At 38.7% G+C, this 20,289-nt stretch overlaps 1 protein-coding gene across 1 annotated transcript; it reads left to right on the top strand.

Annotated features, from left to right (window-relative positions):
• The first annotated feature begins 13,307 nt into the window (after nucleotides 1–13,307).
• On the top strand, nucleotides 13,308–20,017 carry LOC136219287 (26S rRNA (cytosine-C(5))-methyltransferase NOP2B-like). The gene is made up of 18 exons (XM_066006641.1): nucleotides 13,308–13,492; nucleotides 13,793–14,104; nucleotides 14,196–14,386; nucleotides 14,498–14,561; nucleotides 14,639–14,772; nucleotides 14,885–14,968; nucleotides 15,065–15,139; nucleotides 15,216–15,287; nucleotides 15,371–15,444; nucleotides 16,039–16,091; nucleotides 16,797–16,906; nucleotides 17,208–17,276; nucleotides 17,372–17,446; nucleotides 18,005–18,097; nucleotides 18,181–18,260; nucleotides 18,343–18,442; nucleotides 19,345–19,565; nucleotides 19,691–20,017. The coding sequence occupies exons 2-18, from the start codon at nucleotides 13,798–13,800 to the stop codon at nucleotides 19,734–19,736; spliced, it is 1,848 nt and encodes a 615-aa protein (XP_065862713.1). The 5' UTR covers nucleotides 13,308–13,492; nucleotides 13,793–13,797; the 3' UTR covers nucleotides 19,737–20,017.
• The last annotated feature ends 272 nt before the right edge of the window (nucleotides 20,018–20,289 follow it).

Genomic DNA, 20,289 nt, shown 5'->3' with positions numbered 1-20,289 from the left:
GACAAGCATTGGGTAAGTGTGGGGTATTTGATAAGTCTCCAATTCAACGTTCAAATATCCACTTTAGTGCTATGTTATTTAATTAATTTGGTGTTATTTTGGGTATTATTGCTTGTTTTGGTTTGATTTGCCTCCACATGACTTAAATGATTAAAAGGAGCAGAATTGGGCTTAATTGAAGAAACTTTGGACCATAAAGGAATTTGGTGCTGAATTAAAGGAGCTGAAACAAGAATGGAGTTAGTCTTGCCCAAGACTAAGGACCTCCGAATGTGCTGATGTTCAAATTGACCAGGACCTTTTCCTACTCGAAAAAGAAGGCATAAAATCAGGGATTTGAAATTTGTAAAAGAGGTTGCTGATTTAGATAGATATTATTTGGTTACCTAACTTTTAGGAGTGGGTTTTCTCTATAAATAGATGCAGAACAAAACTTCTTCGGTGAGGTTTTTTTTCTCTTTTTGGTTTCTTAGTTAGCTTTATTTATTTTTATCATCTTTAATGGCTATCATAGTCGATTTTATGACTATGTGTAGCTAAACACTTTATTCGGTTAAGGGATTAATCAAAGGCGAGCATTATTTTCTATCGTGAGATTGTTACTCTTTAATTTAAAAATCTGAATTTATATGAGCTGTTTGCATGTTTGTTAATCTATAAAATCAGACCATCATTGGAGGTTCAGGTGACGGTTCGGCCGGACTTTTGCTTTTTCATTCAATGAACAACGTTAGGAAATAGGATTTGTAATCATTTGAATATCTTAACAACGATTAAGCGCGTGAACATGTGATTTGGTTTAAATCGGAATCGCTAAGAATTCGGTTAACTTAGATTGGGTCCTTCTAATTCCTAATGCTTTCGACGTATTAAATTCTAAGCGCTAAGCTAGAACTGTCTGATTGAATAGGAGCTTATCTTTAGGCGCTCTAAGATTTGCTTTACAATTAAGGAAGGATTAGGTCGGGAATGAATAAGGAACGACTATAACCAATCCAGATCATGTTAATTAAGATAATGTCTCACCGTCAATGATCGATGGAAAATAATTGTTTGGCCTGCGGAATCTCCCTTAACTGAAATTCCAACATATAATTTTACATTCAATTTCAATTTGACTCTGCAATTTTTATTTATTCATTAATCAACAATTTCAATCCCCCCTATTTACTTTTTGTTAATTGCTTGGTTATATTTGTGATTAGATCAGTATTAATCCTTTGGGTACGACCTTTACTTGCTCTTTTACAATTTATTTTCGACTAAGTGAAGTTATATTTATTTTTGGTGGTTTCGACACCCATCAGTCCGGTTAGCTAGTTCTAAGGGCCGATTCTTCCATTTTACTTGCTAATTAGCTTGCACTCTTCCTATGTACTAGACTTGGTTGTAATCATATTCTTTCCATTCCATATTTATAATATATGATTTGCAATTCCCGTTTCTTTATACATGTTGATATTTGCTACTTGTTTTGATATTCTTAATTGATTATTGTGTAGGGGAGACACGATTTCCGGTGACCCATAGGGACGGGTTATCTTTAGGGATTCATATAGGTGCTGCCCTACCGGGAGTAACATTTTGGAAACCGTAGGAATTGACAAGCCACGAAACTTACGGGCCCTAGTTTCTGATCCCCAGCATTAGACACGCCTTGACTAGGAACCACGTCGTCTAAGTACTTCACGGTGCGGTCCGTCTACACATAGTCGTTTTTGCAAGAGTAAAGTATCAATCGTATATGTTTGGAGTCTTTGCTTATTATAATTATAACTTATCATAGTCCGTAGAGTTCGGTTATATGAGTATGTCTCACCGTAGTTTAGGAGTAGTTTGTACTTGTCACCCAAACCAACCTAAATTATTCACCGCCTAGATAACAAATAGAGCCGAGTAATTTAATACTTGTAGATATAAATCCCGTGGATTCGAAACCCGGTCTTAACCGGATTATTACTTGATACGACAGGGTACACTTGCCCCTACATAGTAGCGTCTAGTAGAGTTTTTCATCAACGCACACATCATATTTATCGTCACCCATATACCATCTACACATTCCATTATCCCACACTATACTACTAGGCGTCGCGCTCATCAGTGGACCACGCACAACTCTCTACATAAGCTAATTAGTGATCACTGGACCTCCTATAATATCTCTCTACTGCCAGCCCAGCTTCTGTGTCATAAGATTAAGACTCTCAGGCCTAAGCTCAGGGCTTGGAACAAAGAAGTCTTTGGCCTGGTGGATAAAAATATTTCAACTGCCTTGGTCAAACTGGAAGAAATTCAAGCCAAGATATCCAGGGAGGGTCTCAATGGTATTTCCTTTGCTCAAGAGGCCGACGCTCAGCAAGACCTTGATCTTCAGCTGTATAGACAGGAACTGCTCCTCAAGGATAAAAGCAGAGAAAAATGGTTAAATGCAAGGGATAGAAACTCAGCCTTCTTTCACCGCTCAACCAAAATTCGAAAGGTGAAGTCCTCTTTGAATAGCCTTCTGATCAATGATAATATTCTGCAGGATGAAAATGCAATCTCACAGCATGTCGTTAGCTACTATGAAACACTCTTCACTGGCAGTCTACGACATATCGATTATGACGCTGTCAACTTTGTAATTCCTCGTAGTGTGACGAAAGAGGATAATGACACTCTTACCAGGCGACCCTCGGATTCTGAGATTAGAAATGCCATTTTTAGCATGAATAAAGATAGTTCTCCGGGGCCTGACGGTTTTGGGGGAGTGTTTTATCAGCATTTTTGGGACAATGTTGGGCCTGATGTGTGCCAGATGGTTCACTCTTTCTTTAATACTGGATATATGCTCCCTGGCTTAAACTCTAGCATCATTGCGCTCATTCCTAAAGTTGAGCGGGCCAATGAAATTCAGCAATTTTGGCCTGTTGCAATGGGTAATTTTAATTACAAGATCATTTCAAGGATTATTTCTAACAGGCTTGCTCCTATTGCCTCCAAAATAATTTCCGAAAATCAATTTGGTTTCATAGCTGGCAGAAATATTCATCATTGCATCGCTGCATCTTCTGAAGGTGTCAATTTGCTTAAAAAGAAATGTTTTGGGGGAAACATGGCTTTGAAAATTGATATCAGAAAGGCCTTTGACACCTTAGATTGGAACTTCTTACTTGATGTGCTGGAAGCCTTTGGATTCTCCCTGCGGTTCAGAAATTGGATCTTGGAAGTTCTGAGATCAGCTAGAATTTCAATTTCTTTAGGTGGTGGAATCAAAGGCTACTTTGGTTATTCTTGCGGGGTCCGTCAGGGCGATCCACTCTCCTCCACGCTGTTTGGAATTGCCGAGGATTTCCTTGGCAAATGGATATCTAAGCAGGTTGATGATGGTAATTTAGACCCTATGATTTATGCTAGGAGTGATGCTTTTCCCTCTCATCTCTTATATGCAGATGACATAATGATATTTTGTCGTGCCTCGGTCAAAAATATGAACTATATCAGAGAATTATTTAGACTCTATGAAGCTAATTCTGGTCAAGCAGTTAATTGGGAGAAATCGCAGGCCATTTATGGAAATTTCATAACCGCTGCTCGCAAAATTCGGCTTTCTGACAGGCTGGGCATTAAGACGGCCTCTTTTCCTTTCAATTACCTAGGTGTTCCTTTGTTTCAGGGGGCCCCTAGGACTAGATTTCTTCAGCCGCTTGTTGATAAGTTCTTAAGCAAGTTCAGCCTTTGGCGGGGTAAAACTTTGTCGTTTGCTAGTCGGCTAACGCTGATTAATTCCTCCCTCACTGGTGCTCTTGTGCACTCGTTCCTCTTATACAAATGGCCCGCTGCCTTGCTTTCTCGGATCAACAGAGTTGTTCGTAATTTCCTGTGGACCTAGGATAGGGATAAAAGGAAGTTAATCATTGTCTCGTGGAAAATCTGCTGTCAGAAAACAAGCAATGGAGGTTTGGGAATAAAAAATTTTAGGCTCTTTAATCTAGTATTGATTGCAAAATTTTGCTGGGAACTTCTGCGGGGTAAGAGCTTTGTGGCATCACTGATTAGACTTCGTTTCCTTGATCCATCTGGCCTAGCAAAACGACTCATTGCTACCTCCACCATTTGGCCCTCTTTGAGAACTACCTATGATCAGGTCAGGTTAGAGTCTGTCTGGTGGTTTGGGGAGGGATCCGATCTTAACTTCTGGACCGACAGATGGATTGTGCCATCGGTTGCTGACCAGATTGGGATTCCTAGAAAAGAGCAGGCTAAACTTCACAAACCGCTACATGAATTCAGATTGAATGGGGAATGGATTAACCTTCAGAATCTCCCTGATAATGTGCAGGATAATGTCACACGCGTTGAGGGCACTGATGAGCCAGATGATTGCATATGGCAGTCGGCTAATTTCGGAAAACTAACAGTGTAGGACTATTACCGTAAGCTCAATCAAGGGGAAGCAGTCAATTGGTGCAAATTTCTTTGGAATCCTTTCGTGCCCCCTAGAAGAGCCGTTACCTACTGGCTAATTCTGAGCGGCAGATTGGCGGTTCAGGAGCAGCTGTAATCCCGAGCAATGAATCTTGCGCAGAGATGTGAGCTGTACAAAGTTGAGGGTGAATCAATTAATCATTTGTTTGTTAACTGTCAGGTGGCTCAGAATCTGTGGAATGTTGTTTTTGAAAATTTTGGAGTTAGCTGTTATTTTAATAGCGAGATTGAAGGGTTTTTTTAGTAGAATCCGAGAGATTCGAGTGTGGAGGAGCTTGAGGAAAGGCTGGATATTCTTTTTGGTTACCTGCGTTTGGTTCATATGGTTCATTCGGAACAGAGCTATTTTTGACAACGATCTCCCTTCAATCCAAATTTTAAGATATCAGCTGCTGCACTATATTAGAGAGGGTTCGGCTGCTGCTGTTCATGAAAGACCACCGACTGAGCCGGATTGCGTGATTGTCAAATGGCTGGCACCGTTAATGGGGTGGCTACAGGTAAACACGGATGGTGCAGCAAATAATTCTGGGAACGCTGGAGCAGGAGGAGTTTTCTGAAATATCAGATGCTTCGTGGTTGGAAGCTTTGCGATTCCGATTCAGAAAGCGACGACACTTGTGGCTGAGCTCAAGGCGATTATCTTTGCAGTTAGTGCTGCATGGGAGAGAAACTAGAGAAATCTTTGGATTGAATCTGACTCTAGCCATGCAGTCCATCTTCTTCGTAATAAACGGACGGAGGTCCCGTGGAGAATTAAAAGAGACTGGTGCAATTGCTTAACAAAACTATCTGATATGAACTGGACAATCACACACATTTTCAGAGAAGGCAACCAGGTAGCAGATCGGCTTGTTGGTTTTGGTCAATCGGCTATTTCTGATCACAGGTGGGATACGGCTCCCCATTTTTGTCAATCTTTTCTGTTTGACGATCTATGTAATGTAGGTCACATTCGTTTTCTCTAGGTTTTCTTTTCTTTTCCTTTTGTTTTCTTTCTTCTCCCTATCTGTAATTCTTCTATTTTTTTAAATAATATTCGGGTTGTTGGCTGTGTCGGGGGTGCCAACCTAGTTGGGATGTCCAACATGCCTTCGCGTCCCAACCTTCATACAAAAAAAAAAAATCGTTTGATATGAATTCAGGAATATGCATAATTAAGATATGTGAGCTGCTATATACCGCGCCGAAATTCCGGTCTACCGCCCATTTGTGACATATTTGCCCTCCTCACTTTTTCTAACAAAAAAGTGAAATTCTCTCAATTCCTCTCTACCTTCTTTGCATTTTCAAAAAACCGAGCTAAAACGATATGGCACCAAGGGTAGGCAAGGGCAAAGGATTCATGGGTGTCCCGGTAAGTGTTTTTGTTTAAAAAAATTAACGAAATCATGATTTTTGCCTCCGAAATCGGAGGCAAAAAAACTCAGAAATCGCACTAAACGGGTGCGATTTCCTATCTCCACCATATGTGGAACCGTTCCACCTATGGTGGAGACAGGGTGCACCGCGCGTTCCACAAGATGGTGGAACGCGCGACGCACCCGTTCCACCATAAGGTGGAATGGGATCACTACCCGTTCCACCTTATGGTGGGACTGGTGCGCCGCGCGTTCCACCATCTGGTGGAACGCGTGGCGCACCCATTTGGCCCCGCGGTCAAACGGATGCCCCATCCGTTTGATCGAGGGACCAAACGTTTGCGGTGCACCAGTCCGCCCTAGGGCCGACTGGTGCGCCACACCCATTTGGCCTGCGGCCAGGTGGTGTAAACCACCCGCCCAGGCCAAAAACGAGCCGTTTTGTGATTTTTTAAAAAAAAAATTTATTTCGAGCCGGTCGTTGGCAGACCCGAACACATAAAAAATAAGAAAAACGGTAAATTGAATATAATAAATAAATAATTGAATTTTTCGATATTTTACAGGATGATGTTGTTGAGGCGGGTTCTGGCCGTAGGCATACATCTTCACGTGTTGTTATTGCCTCTGCTCGGCGGCAGCGGACGGAGCAACATCGGTTCATGGCGGACGCCCAGAGGGCATATGCAGCAGAGGAGGAGTGTGTCGGAGGTCAGGATGTGGCGGCTGATGTAAAGATGGATGAAGATGACTCCATGCCTCATCCTAGTTCTGATACTATCCCCGTACCTCGTGGCGTCGTGATGAGGGGTCGAGACGGACGATTTTCTTCTACCGTAAGATCGTCTTCTGGTAAGAGAAATTTAAATGTGTTTATTTTTATTTGTTTTATTCGTGATTATTAGAAAATATACTAAAAATTTAATGTAAATTGTTTACTATAATTTCAGGTAGCAGCAAGCGCTCGAGGAGTGCTACAGATGATGACTGGGTTGTGAAGGACCCCATCCCCAAGGGTCCATTTGATGGTGTTGTGATCCCAAGCTCTTTGGGACATGTTGCATGTGCTATTTGGGGCGGTCAGGATAAGGGCGTCCTTAGGTTTCATACCAGATCAGGGTATTGCTCGAAGCTGAGATTATAGTATAGTGGTTCTTCCAGGATGATTCAGTTGCGTATGGAGTCATCTGGCATGTTCCATCTACCTGGTATCATGCACAGTCACATAGATGCTGCTCTGATCACGATATTTGTAGAGCGGTGGCAGCCAGACACGTCATCATTTCACATGTCGTTCGACGAGATGAGCATTTTGATGCATGATGTGTGAGAGATATTGCGCATCCCTATAGATGGTGCCATGGTGACTGCTGATGCGAGTATTGACGAGCTTAAGGTTTGCGTGATGGATTTGTTTGGGATGACTCGGGCTGAGTTAGATACCGGTCACTACTCCTCTGGCGGTATACGAGTCGCTTCCGTCATGGATTATTGTAGAGGTGATCAGATTCCCGAGACCTAGGCTATCGCTTGGACGTGGCTGATGCTCGGTTCCACCTTGTTCGTAGATACGAGTGGTGACCGCATCTGACCTTCTTGCCTGCTGTTGGTGCAGGACTCGGCAGCTGGAGCCGCTGGACTCTCTTGGGGATCGGCTGCACTATCATATCTATACTGTCATTTTGGTATTGCTAGTAGAGGAGATTGCGGGCAGATCACGGGTTGTCTGACATTGCTCCAGTCATGGATTTATGAGTACTTTCCTTGCTTCAAGCCTCATCGAGAGGCAGTTACAGTTGACCCGGATCTTCCTAGGGCTTCCATGTGGCCATCTATATCGCTGGAGAAGAGCGATGAGCGGCTGAGAGCATTTCGTGCCCGGATTGATAGATTGACGGTAGATGAGGTACAATTGCTATATAATTATAAATACTATTCAATTAAAATAAATTTTTATTACTTGTATGTGTTAATGTAGTTTTATACATCTGTAGGTGATGTGGATGCCGTATGATCCTGATGCCATTACGGGAACCCCAAGGATGGTATACGCTGGATGGATACGATATTGGGATGTGATCGAGCCGTACATGCCAGAGAGATGCCTTCGACAGCTTGGATATGAGCAGACCATCCCCAGACCGATATTGCGGCCTTCCAAGGTTGTGCGTCCCTGGGCTAGTTTGAAGTATCGAGTATATGTGCCAGCTTTGATGGTGCAGGATATTTGGGACTCTTTTCCCGAGTCGGTCGTGCTTAGATTGTCTATATTCACTCCAACGCGTACTCCATCGGCCTGTGAGGATCAGTACATGCATTGGTACACCCGTCACTCACACCCTCGTCTACTTCCGGAGATTGTTGCACCCGGACCGACTGTTTATACTCGCTCGAACAGTGAGATTGTAAGTCATTTTTTGTTTTTCTCTACTGATCTACAAATATGAAATGATATTTACTGAAGTGTGAAGTGATATTTACTCTGTTTTTTTATTCGTTTCTTTTGACAGTGGGTTAGTCGTTTATCTACCTGGGGTGAAGGTGTTTTGGATCACATGAGTCATCTTGACGAGGATGCTGCGAATGTGTATAGTCAGTCGTTGGAGCAGATTATGGGTGCTTGGCATTTGGCCAAGTGATTTATGACTGTATACTGGTTGTACGATTTATATTTCGACGTATTTTAGTACTATTATTAGTTGTACAGATTACAAAATTGGTATTTTGGTATTTTTATTTTTAGTTGTATGCTTTATTATTATTTTGGTGTTTTTATTATTAGTTGTACGGATTACAGAACCTGTAACTAACTTGTAACTAAACAGAACCTTACAGAACTCACCAAAATTCACCTGTAACAAACTTGTAACTAAACTGTAACATTACAAAACCTTACAGAACCTTACAAAATTCATCAGAATTCACCTGTAACAAACCTGTAACTAAACAGAACCCTACACAATTCACCTATAACTAAACTATAACATTACAGAACCTTACAGAACTCACCAAAATTCACTTGTAACAAACCTGTAACTAAACTGTAACATTACAGAACCTTACAGAACCTTAAAGAATTCATCAGAATTCACTTGTAACAAACCTGTAACTAAACTGTAACATTACAGAACCTTACAGAACTCACCAGAATTCACCTGTAACTAAATAGAACCTTACAGAACCCTATAGAATCCACCTGTAACAAACCTGTAAGTAAACTGTAACATTACAGAATCTTACAGAACTCACCAGAATTCATCTGTAACAAACCTGTAACTAAATTGTAACATTACACAATACCAATAATTACTAATATCCCCTAAGTTTGGCCAATCTGGTCCACTGTGCCACCCTATCCTCATAGAAGCGCTCCCATCCTACAACGCTTTGACCACGGTGCCGAAACCACCATTGTATTATAGGGGGCACCGAAAAATTAGGCGATAAATTAAACGTATGTTGTGAGGGCAATGATTCCCTAAATGAGCTATACATATCTCACGTGCTGGTCTTGTAGCAGTGGATGTGATATACAAGGGTAAGATAGTACCACACAACTCCAATGTTTCCCCACCCGCGAAGCTGAATAACATGACAACAGCATTATATATTGTAGCAACCGACCACAAGTCATCCCAAACGAGCATCCAATACTCCGGCGTACAACCTGCACTTTCCCAACCTATCGCACGAATAGCTGCATCAACATTATCAACAAACACTCTTTCATACAGACAACAGTTAGCAATTACTTCATTTCGAATGTTATGCCTAACTATCTGCCACTCTTCTTCGCTACAAAAAATGTAAGTTGAAACCGTACGGAAATCACAATTTCCATCACCTACAACGTTATAGTATGATTCGACATGTGGCTTAATTATGCCAACTATTTTATCGGCATGTACGAAGTCAGAACCATAATACGTATTTCCATCTGCATTCACGTATTTTAGTGTAAATGAACTATATATTGCAAAACATTTACAAAAAGAAGTTAGGTTTATCAAATAAACATTACCTGATGAGGCAGCATTATGTACTGATGATGAAGAGCTAATTCTGCCACTTCTACCACGACTCCTAGATGAACTAGTAGAACGAGCACGTCCACGATGAGTTTCATTGTATTCCCAAGAACTCGGTATACGTTTTGTGTATTTGCTCGCCTTAGGTCGTCCTCGAACGTGAATTTTGACATCGGGTTCGGTGTACTGAGCTTGATCAGGGTGTAGTTGATCATGGATAAACATTGAAATATTACGTATTAGGGCTAGGTCGCCTTTAGAGACCTGGTCCACTAAGGACTGAAAATATCGCTGATCCTCGTTCAGATCATTACACCCTGCATTTTCATCAGTGTGACCATAATTGATTAAAAGTGTTCTCCAGAACACATGAACACTCTCAATACTGATCATTTGGTTCAGATCACAAGCTCGTTTGAGCTCGCATGCACATGATATCTGATGCGAGGTTCTCAATACACAACCGCAACGCACGTCCACTTCATGGCTCAACCCTCTCATGCGCTCTAACTCTTTATTCAGCAACTGCATACAGTGGTGAGAGACATTAAATACCAGGTGGTTTAATGGGAATCCGACGAAAGTGACTCCTTGACGAAGTCGGGACTGCTCAAGCATGTACCTGAGATGAAGACAAAATTACAATTAGTTAGTGAAATGATACAACCATAAATGCAAATTCCTAAATTGCAGTAGAACAAATTGCAAATACCTTATATTAGTTGCTTGTGATTCAATCTGCTTGTGAACCTTCTGCCATACCGTGTCAAGGGAGCCAGTTGAGGTATTGAGCCATTGCTTTAGACTAGCATGTTCGCTCTCCACTCGACAAGAAGTTGTGTTGCCAAAATGTAGGAACTCCTTTGTCCAAGCAACAACAAACTTCTCCTTATGCACCAACCACGTCTCCTCAACATACGAGATAAGATTTTTATACCTACTCATCCCATCCTTCATCATGCTAAGATTGGTCTCGTACTCCTCAATGGTTAATGATTGTAATATTGTTTTCCATTTGCCATTCTTGAATTTAGAGGCATGTCCTTTATCTCCCAGAATTCTATACACCAGATCTTCCACATCCTTATTTATATGCCAAGTGCATAGCAAGTGCGCTGCTTGTGGAAAAACTTATTTGATCAACTTTAATAACCCAAGCTCCCTATCACTAACAATAACGGTCGGGTTAAGATCAAACCCAATCAAAATCCTCAGCCTTTGCAAAATCCAACGATAGCTCCCTTCAGTCTCGTCTTTAACTATAACATACGCTATCTTGAAGTTGTTATTGCATGGCGTCATCCACAATCTCAACAAACGGCATTTTGTACTTGTTTGTTTTGTACGTTGAATCAATGCCGATGTACCAGTGGTAAGTCCTTAACATATCAACTGAATCTGGATGTGCCATAAACACATGCGTTATCACACCATAATCAGCCTGTGTGTAATTGACATATTTGTTCTCTACAGCAATATGGTAGAATTGACTAGCCAAGTCTCTACCTTCAAACCCGTCCTTCCTTATTTTGTCCCTGTAATTATATATGTGTTTAATTATTGGGTTGTCTTCTGGGTGTTTTTCTTTAACTGCTGCTAAAATAGCACAGGGCTTTTCTTGAGCTGAAGTCATATCACGCACAATTTGTTTAGATGCGATACTGAGTCCGCTCATCTGCCGACTTCCTTCTAGATACACACGCATTGTATGGTTATACATTCCAGTTAACCCAGCCTTAGCATGTATCCCCCATCCAAAAAGGTCTGCATGTTGATAGGCTTTAATTTGAAATTTACAGCGGCACGCTTTAGTTTTAGTTTTAGTTTTTCTTATTGTAGGATATTCATCAATTCTCACAACACCTCTATAGCGTTCACCCCGTGAACATCTCAACAGCATCTATTTTTCCCCATGTTTGTGCGAAGATATTACAATCTCAAACCCATTCTGAATAGCTATCTTTTTTGCCCAATCAATAGCATCCTGACACGAAGGGAAAACGGTATCCGTTATGAAACGCGAACTATAATCAATGTTATCGGGTTTCCAATCTTCTAACGGTACCTGAATATACAAAAAATGCATAATAGGTTACCATAATTTACATTAAAATTTTAAAAAAATAGTTCGAGGCAATTTCTGCCTTTTTTTACCTGAACAGGTAGCTTGCCCGTTTCACCATTGGTGGGAACGGACAGAGCGTACTGCCGTTCCGTGGGTGGAACAGGTGGCGCGTACCACCCGTTCCATCGGTGGAACGGGTGGCGCATGTTGCCCGTTCCATCGGTGGAATGGGTGGCGCATGCTGCCCGTTCCCTAGATCGAACAGGTAGTTCATCCGTTCGGCCTACGGTACGGGAGTACGCGCTACCCGTTCAGGCAAAAACCCAAAAAAAAATTAAATAGACACGTATTTAAGAATCGTAATATTAGCTCGTGTTCGAAATCATTATCTTCGGGAATGCTTGGGTCCATTTTTGTAAAATCCGAGATTTTTGCTCGGGAGAGAAAGGGAGAGAGAGCTTTTAAGGTTTTGGATGAAATAAAATGAAAAGGGCAATATGGTAAAAGAGGGGGCGGTGGATCGGAATTTGGGTACGGTGAATAGGAATACCCTTAAGATATTGATTAAGTTAGAGATCTCGAGTTCGAATTCTAACGTAGATAAAAAAAACTTTAAATGAAAAAGGATACTTTAAAGGCGTCTGATGAGTTTCGAATTAAAAAAGTCGGATAAATTATATAAAAAAATGGAATAATGTCCAAATTTGTCCTTAACGTTCTTGAAAAAGTGCAGATGTACCCCTAACGTATAAAATGATGAACGTTACCAAACAAGTTCAATTTTACCTACACAATAGAAAATTTGAACTAATTGATTTAACACTTTTTCGACTATCATATCAGATATTTCAAACAAGTTTGTCAAAAAAATAAAGCAGTTATATGAACATAGTAAACATTATATGCAATTTTTTGTGATTAATTTGTATTTTGCAGATTTTTTTTAAATTGATATTTCGACGTGTGTTAGCAATAAAATAAGTATTTTAGATATAATTGATATTTGAAATATCTAATATGATAATTAAATAAAGAGTTAAATAGTACTACAAGAGTTTGTTTAAATTTTATCCCAAAATTGATATTGTTTGACTACATTAGGGTAATTTATCCTAAAAAAAAAGGGATAATGGGTCTATAGTTTTTAAGAAAGTATCAATTTAGGTTTCACGTATAAAATAGTAACAATATAAGTTTAACGTTTAAAAAATGTATCAATTTAAGTATCGATAGATACTATTTTATACGTGAAATTTAAATTGATACTTCGCCAAAAACATACACCTATTTTGCTATCTTATAAAAAAAAAATAAAAAAAAAAATAAAGCAACATCTGATAAGAGGAAAAAGAAATTAAAATTAGGAATCTTGAATGAAATAGTGATCAATTGGTAGCACGTCGCAGCTTTCTTAACCTAAATCGCTGTCCAAACAAATACTAGTGTTTTTCAACTCTGCAAGTTCTATTCTATTCTAATGTCCAATAAACCCTAAACCCTAGCCGAACAAACACAGAACTCTCAACGTTACCTTCTATCTTCTTCAACGTCACGTCCATCCAGCATACGTAGGTATTCTCTTGGAAGTAATTATTTGGAGTAGTAATTATTGTAGATTTGCTCGTTGTTGCATTTCTTAGTACAACTGAATAATGTTTCCGGTTCTTTGAAGCCTTATATTGGCCGCAGGATCTCTCGAATTCAAAATTATGTTTAGAATTTTGGTTTTTTCTTCTTTTAATTACATTGCTTGTCAACAATTTGAGTCCAAAATTATATTCCGAGAGTTTGGAAATTCTATTGTACACTTGATGCTCAGTTGCTTTCTTTCAGTGTTGAGCTAAACTCTCTTATGTGATGCATAGCAGTTTAAATGGCACCTGCTGCACTTAGCAAGAAAAGAGGCTCAAAATCACTGAAGGACCCTGCTGCACTTGGCAAGAAAAAAGGCTCAAAAATACAGAAGCCCCGGCCAAATAAGAAGCAGAAAGATGACCTTTTCACTGAAAAACGCCCGAAAAAAGTTGAGATATCGGATGATTCTGATAGCCCAGATGAAGAAATAGAAGAACAAGTAGAGTTTGGTGAAGATGATCAAGGATCTATTTCCGGTTCAGATATTCTATCTGATGGAGAGGAACCAATTACTGATGATTTTCTTCAAGGAAGTGATGGTGAAGGTGCCATGCTTTTAACTGTTTATTTTGTTATAGTTTGTTATTGTTTCAGTTTTATGACATTTTTTGTTATTTCTTCATGATGTTGCTGCAGAGGAAGATTCAGGTTCAGATTCCACTACGGATGCAGGCTCAGATTCTGATTCAGATGAATCTGATATTGAGAAAAAGTCCAAACGCATTGATTTACGGAAGAAAAAGGAAGAAAAAGATGCCGAGGAAGAAATCAAGGATGACATCCAGGTCAACATTGGTGAAGATGAGTTTAGATTGCCAACCAAAGAGGTTGTTATTTTCCCTGCTTTCTTTCTCTATTTACTCAACTTTGGTTAGATTTTTTCTTCTTCAGTTGGTTCATATCATCTTAAGATTCTTTTTGTTTACCTGTTGGCTTAGGAACTTGAGGATGAAGCACGCGGACCCCCTGATCTTCAAAATCTTCAAAGGAGGATTAGAGAGAGTAATGTTTTCATCCTGCTATTTTGAAATTTTAACATTTTCCCTTTCTTGACAACTAACTTTTTATGTTGTGCTTAGTTGTCCGAGTGCTGTCAAATTTTAAAGATTTGAAGCAAAAGGGAATTGGGAGAAAGGATTATGTAGAGCAGCTTAAAATTGACTTGAGTTCTTACTATGGATATAATGATTTCCTTATTGGAGTTCTGGTTGAGGTATCTCATTCCCTTATTTAATCCCTTTTCTCAATTTGCCTTTTCCATTTGTTATTTGTTTAATTTCTTTCATTTTGGTTGGTTTGTAACATGACTTGCATGATGTTTACAGATGTTTCCAGTCAATGAACTTATTGAACTTGTTGAGGCTTGTGAAAAGCCCCGGCCTATATGCCTAAGAACTAACACTTTAAAGGTAAAGCATGAATTTGGATTGTTACAATTTTTTATTTGATTTGTTGTTCAGTTCTTGCTTTATATATTGCATGACAATGAAATCTCGTGTACACAGACCCGGAGACGTGATTTGGCTGATGTACTCTTAAACAGAGGAGTAAATCTTGACCCCTTAAGCAAGTGGTCAAAGGTATTCACTTGTTATATCTATATATAAATAAATATTTTTGGCTGTACTTTATCATTAGAATAAAGGGGTCTTGTAGGTTGGACTAGTTGTGTATGATTCACAAGTGCCTATTGGTGCCACTCCAGAATATATGGCTGGCTTCTACATGGTAAATTATCTCTTCTAGTTCTTACTGAACCATTTTCTATAGTTTGAATGGCTTATGTAGCTTCAATCGTATTCTCTTCACAGCTGCAAAGTGCAAGCTCATTCTTGCCTGTAATGGCTCTTGCTCCTCAAGAAAAGGAACGAATTGTTGATATGGCGTAAGTGACAGGTTTCTTTCGTCGATAGTAATACCTGCTAGCTATGCCAATTCAATTTAAGCTATCATTTCAAATTTTTTGTCCTTCCAGTGGTCAATGTATTATTATGTCAATATACGTTAACATTGTGTGAAAAATAAGTGTATTGCTGAAGTAAGTACCGACTTGTGTTCAGTGACGGGTTTAGGATTCAGGAGGTGCTTCAATGCTTATGATGCTTAATTGAAATTTTTTGGGTGCGTTTACCCTAAAAAGTTTAAAGCTCCATACATAAGCTAAATGGAGTTTTACAGCAACCAGTGGATGCTTAATCCCCCCAGCCCCCTAGATCTGTCCCTGCTTGTGTTATATTGAGATATTCGCCTGGAACTTAGATGGTTCTTAATTGCAGAATTCATCCCCTACTCCCCAACACCCAACCACCCAAATACACACAAAACCTGAGGATGAAATTTCTGCTGAGATCTAGAGTGAATGTTTATATCTTTTATGGTAATTTTGTTTTTCATCTTCTAGGTATTTAGCGGTTTATGGCATTCTTACTAATCTTATTGTTTTGTTTCCTCTACTAATAAAAAATTATGCCTATTTTAGGGCTGCACCTGGTGGCAAGACAACATACATAGCTGCACTTATGAAAAATAGTGGTACGTGTTTATTCTAGCTTCCATGTTTTTTTTGCTAGATAAGCCCATAGCAAAAATGGTTTCTCCAGTCATCCTATCTAAAACCAAGATATCCAAGTGAAAGCTGAAGATGAAATAAGTGACAAATTAAATCAGACTACTAAATAGGCCAAAAATCATTAATTCAACTGTTAACTTAAAAATCCTTGAGATACTTGTGGTTGTCACCGTGTTTAAATTTATTTTATATTCGAAATCAGTACATTTAAACCTTCATACAAATTTGAAGATAGAGAATCCGAGTCTTCGTTGCAATTTTTGTTAATTTTATTCGGTCTATTTTCTTTGTTTTAACTGGTGGTTAGTGAGACTACTTGGTTTGTGTGCCTGCAGTTTTTTATTTTTCTTGAGTAATTATCTGCTAAAAAAGTGCTTAGGTTGCATGTTTATATGATTCTTTTCTAAGTTGGTCTAGGTGTAAGATGTATTCAAGGTATCTGCTTGTTTGTTTTATGGAAGAAAATTTATGTTTAGCATGCCATAACGAGTTACTGCCAAATTCTAGAAAAAACAGCTGTAAAATTGTTATATAAATTAAAAAGTACTTTTTTATTTGTTCATACACTCGTATGCCTGCATGTGATTTTTTTCCCATTCATTATATAGTTTAGCATATCATATTCCAGCAATTTCAAAAAATTTATGTTTTAATTTGATTGTCACCAGGGTTAATTTATGCAAATGAGATGAAGGAACCGAGACTAAAGTCGCTCACTGCAAATTTGCACCGCATGGGAGTGACTAACACTATTGTTTGTAACTATGATGGTAGAGAGGTTAGTGGCTTGCTTACTTTTTATTGACTGGCAGGATTTCTTGATGACAGGAACTTGTTTTCTGTTCCTGGTCTGGCATGTGGATATTAGAAATTGGTTGATGAAAACCAGAAATGGATACCATATGTCATAGTATTTGAGTATGAAAGTGCCAAATGCACTATCTATTGTGGTTGAAATGAAGTCAATCACGTCTCTTGTCAAACTTCTATTTTTATGTATACTTCATTTGAATTTTCTGTCACAGCACCTCTCATGCATGCCTGATTACTTTGTTTGTTCTATGCCTTCATGAGTGCAGCTTACCAAGATTTTGGGCCACCATGCTGTTGATAGGGTGTTATTGGATGCTCCCTGCAGTGGAACAGGGGTAAATATACTCTTTCAATATTTACCCAAGCTTCAGCTCATTTTTACCACTTCCTGCTTGGCTGAAATGCACATGTATTATTGTTTATTTTGTAGGTTATATCTAAAGATGAATCTGTTAAAACTTCTAAAAGCTTGGAAGATACACAGAAATGTGCCCATCTACAGAAGGTATGTGCTTTCCAATTATTAACAAAGTATTAAGGGTCTGCTTGGATGGAGTTAAAGAAGGTTTTATAAAGATTTTATCAGGAAAAACTTTCAAAACCCTCCGATTTGGTGGGACTCAAAATAACCTTCAATTAACGTCTGCGTTAACCTTTATTTAATCTTTGAATTCCTTCCCAAGCAAGGTTAGTTATCTAACCTTCCTTAACCTCCATCCAAGCAGCAGACCCTATAAGGAGTAGAGGCAAGAGGTGCTTATGCTCTCTTATGTTGCTGGATTGTGTTAACTGTGACACCTTACTGATAAGTGATGGAAGAGTCTGGGATTTTGCAAATTAGCTGGCTTTACTCTTTTCTTTTGATTTATTTATTTTTTGGAAGTTGTTCTGATTTGTCTGCAAAAATTGGCAATATAATGTTCTATGCAAGTCTTAGCAAATATGGTTATTGATTTCTCCATTATTTATTCTTTCCTATTAAAAAGATATTGGTTTATCATTACTTTTCTTTTTCTTTGTTCTTAATTTGGGCCCTTTCTCAAAGACTTAATCCTTTGTGTAGCAATTGATTCTTGCTGCAATTGACATGGTAGATGCAAATTCAAAATCTGGGGGATATATTGTTTACTCTACATGTTCCATGATGGTTGCTGAGGTTTGTTTATAAGGACACCCACCTGGATTTCCACTTACCCTTAATTATCTCTTTCCTTAGATATTTGAATTTTCATCTTTCAGAACGAAGCAGTCATAGACTATGCTCTTAAAAAGAGGGATGTCAAACTTGTGCCATGCGGTCTTGACTTTGGGCGTCCAGGGTAGGTCTTCACCCATTTATGTTGTTGCAAATGATCCTGTCAGATTTGAGTGCAAAATAATAGCAATTCTTTTCTGTACCAGGTTTTCCCGCTTTAGGGAACATCGTTTTCACCCATCTTTGGAAAAGACAAGACGTTTCTACCCACATGTTCACAACATGGATGGATTTTTTGTAGCAAAGGTAAATATCGGTTTTCAATTGGTGTTGACCATTTTGATAAATCTACCCCATGAATGGCTAAATTAAACTAATTCTTGGGTATTTCTGGATGTTGAAATGCCAATGGTCTTTCAAACTCTGCATGGCCATAACATGTCTCGAGTATCTATACTTTATATTAATAAAACTCACTTAATCTTTATCAAAACGATAAATAGGCGGCTAATGTTCCTTGTTTAGGGAAAACCTTCACACAGCTCAAGCTGTGACACTTAACAAACACATGCTTGGAGATGTTCCACATATATGCTTTTTTTGACCAACTGGATTATCAGAACAAAGTTGAACTTATATCTACACTCTCTTACATAACCATGTCAAACTTGAAATTGGTAGAATGATGAGTCTACTGCATGTCACTGTTCCAAACCTAAATTTGCCTATATTTGGTAGCCTTGCTGGTATATATGTTGAAGTCCTGCATGGTTTACCAAGCTCCCAAGCAGACTTAATCTTGTAATTGGCTGAAGTACTTGTTGAACACCTTTCTTAAATGTGACAATAACGGACACATGCTTTTGAATAAGATTTAACTGTAGTAACATCTGTGCGTAGAAGCCTAAAGCCTGCATACAAAGGCAAAAAATTTATGTAGTGGTTTTGGTTTCAAGTGGCCAAAATGAGGAGTTTATTGCATGTCTAGTGCAAATCCGACTTTGGAATCTGGATGGTGCACTTTGTGATCATTGAGTCTCTGATCTTGAAATGGAAAGTATGTTTGCAGTTGAAGCAATAAACAGGCCATAGGATTTTCAGTTGCAAGTTTCGCTTATGGCCTATTGGTTTGCTCAAGCAAATGTGTTTGAAATTTGAGTTGTGGTTTGACTCTTCTGACCTTGTATATATATATTTTCATTCTGCAGTTGAAGAAAATAAGCAATTCAATACCCAATGCTACACCATCGGAACCTTTAGAGTCGGTGGAGCAAGCTTCCGAAAATGACAGCGATAATGAAATGAAAACTGCAGAGACTCTGAAGAAAAATGTTGCTCCAAAAAAACAGGGCCAAACTAAAGATATTTTTGAATCAACTAAGAGGGTGAAGAGAAAATTCCCTTCGAAAGAGGAAATCTCAAAACTCAGGTAATCTCCATCTCCAAGTTTACCAGAAAAATTGCATCCCACTCCCTGCACTTTTATGTGTTATGCTATATGATTGAAGTTGGTCTTGTAAAGGCTGACAATGAATCATATTTAAACTGCTGCAGGGAGGAGAAGAGAAGAGCCTTGAGGGACGGAAGGAAGACTGAATGACAAAGCAGAATATGGGAAGAGTGAATACAAGTAGGGCTGAGCATAAACTCCAAAACCCGATTACCAAACCGATAACGGAACTGAAATTCTTGTTTGGTTCGTTTTGTTTATTGGTTTGGTTTTTTGCGTAGTTAGTTGCTTCTGTTTAATTTCTTTTATCCAGTGTGATTGAAGGGTAGATACCCTTCATGGGCTCCTCTCTCAGTCTAGAAATTTTGTTTCTCACAGTTTTTATTTCTTCTGTAATTTAATATTAAATTTAATACATCAATTTTTGGTCAGTTTGTTGTTTAAATCATAAACTTATGTTTTCAATCTTTTAATTCATTCGACACCATTATTATATAGTTCAAGGTTTATTTCACGAACAATAAAAATGTTTAATGAATTCCACTATTTATTAATTTAATTTAATTCAAAATTTGAATTCCTTGTTTTTAAAATGTATTTGTTAGTAATTTATCATTTTACTTATTTTTCTATAGAACTTCAAATATTAAAAAACAAACAAAAAAAAATTGTTTGAAAGAAGTTTCAAATTTGCTGTTAATTG

This window comes from Euphorbia lathyris, chromosome 2 (genome assembly GCF_963576675.1).
Source record: "Euphorbia lathyris chromosome 2, ddEupLath1.1, whole genome shotgun sequence".
Taxonomy (NCBI): Eukaryota; Viridiplantae; Streptophyta; class Magnoliopsida; order Malpighiales; family Euphorbiaceae; genus Euphorbia; species Euphorbia lathyris.
This window is presented reverse-complemented; position numbering and strand designations above follow the sequence as displayed.

Coding starts and splice junctions, on each gene's coding strand:
- LOC136219287 (XM_066006641.1), top strand. CDS start 13,798: ATGGCACCTGCTGCACTTAGCAAGAAAAGAGGCTCAAAATCACTGAAG. Junction 16,907..17,207: donor GTAACTATGATGGTAGAGAG/GTTAGTGGCTTG, acceptor TCATGAGTGCAG/CTTACCAAGATTTTGGGCCA. Junction 18,098..18,180: donor GTTCCATGATGGTTGCTGAG/GTTTGTTTATAA, acceptor TTCATCTTTCAG/AACGAAGCAGTCATAGACTA.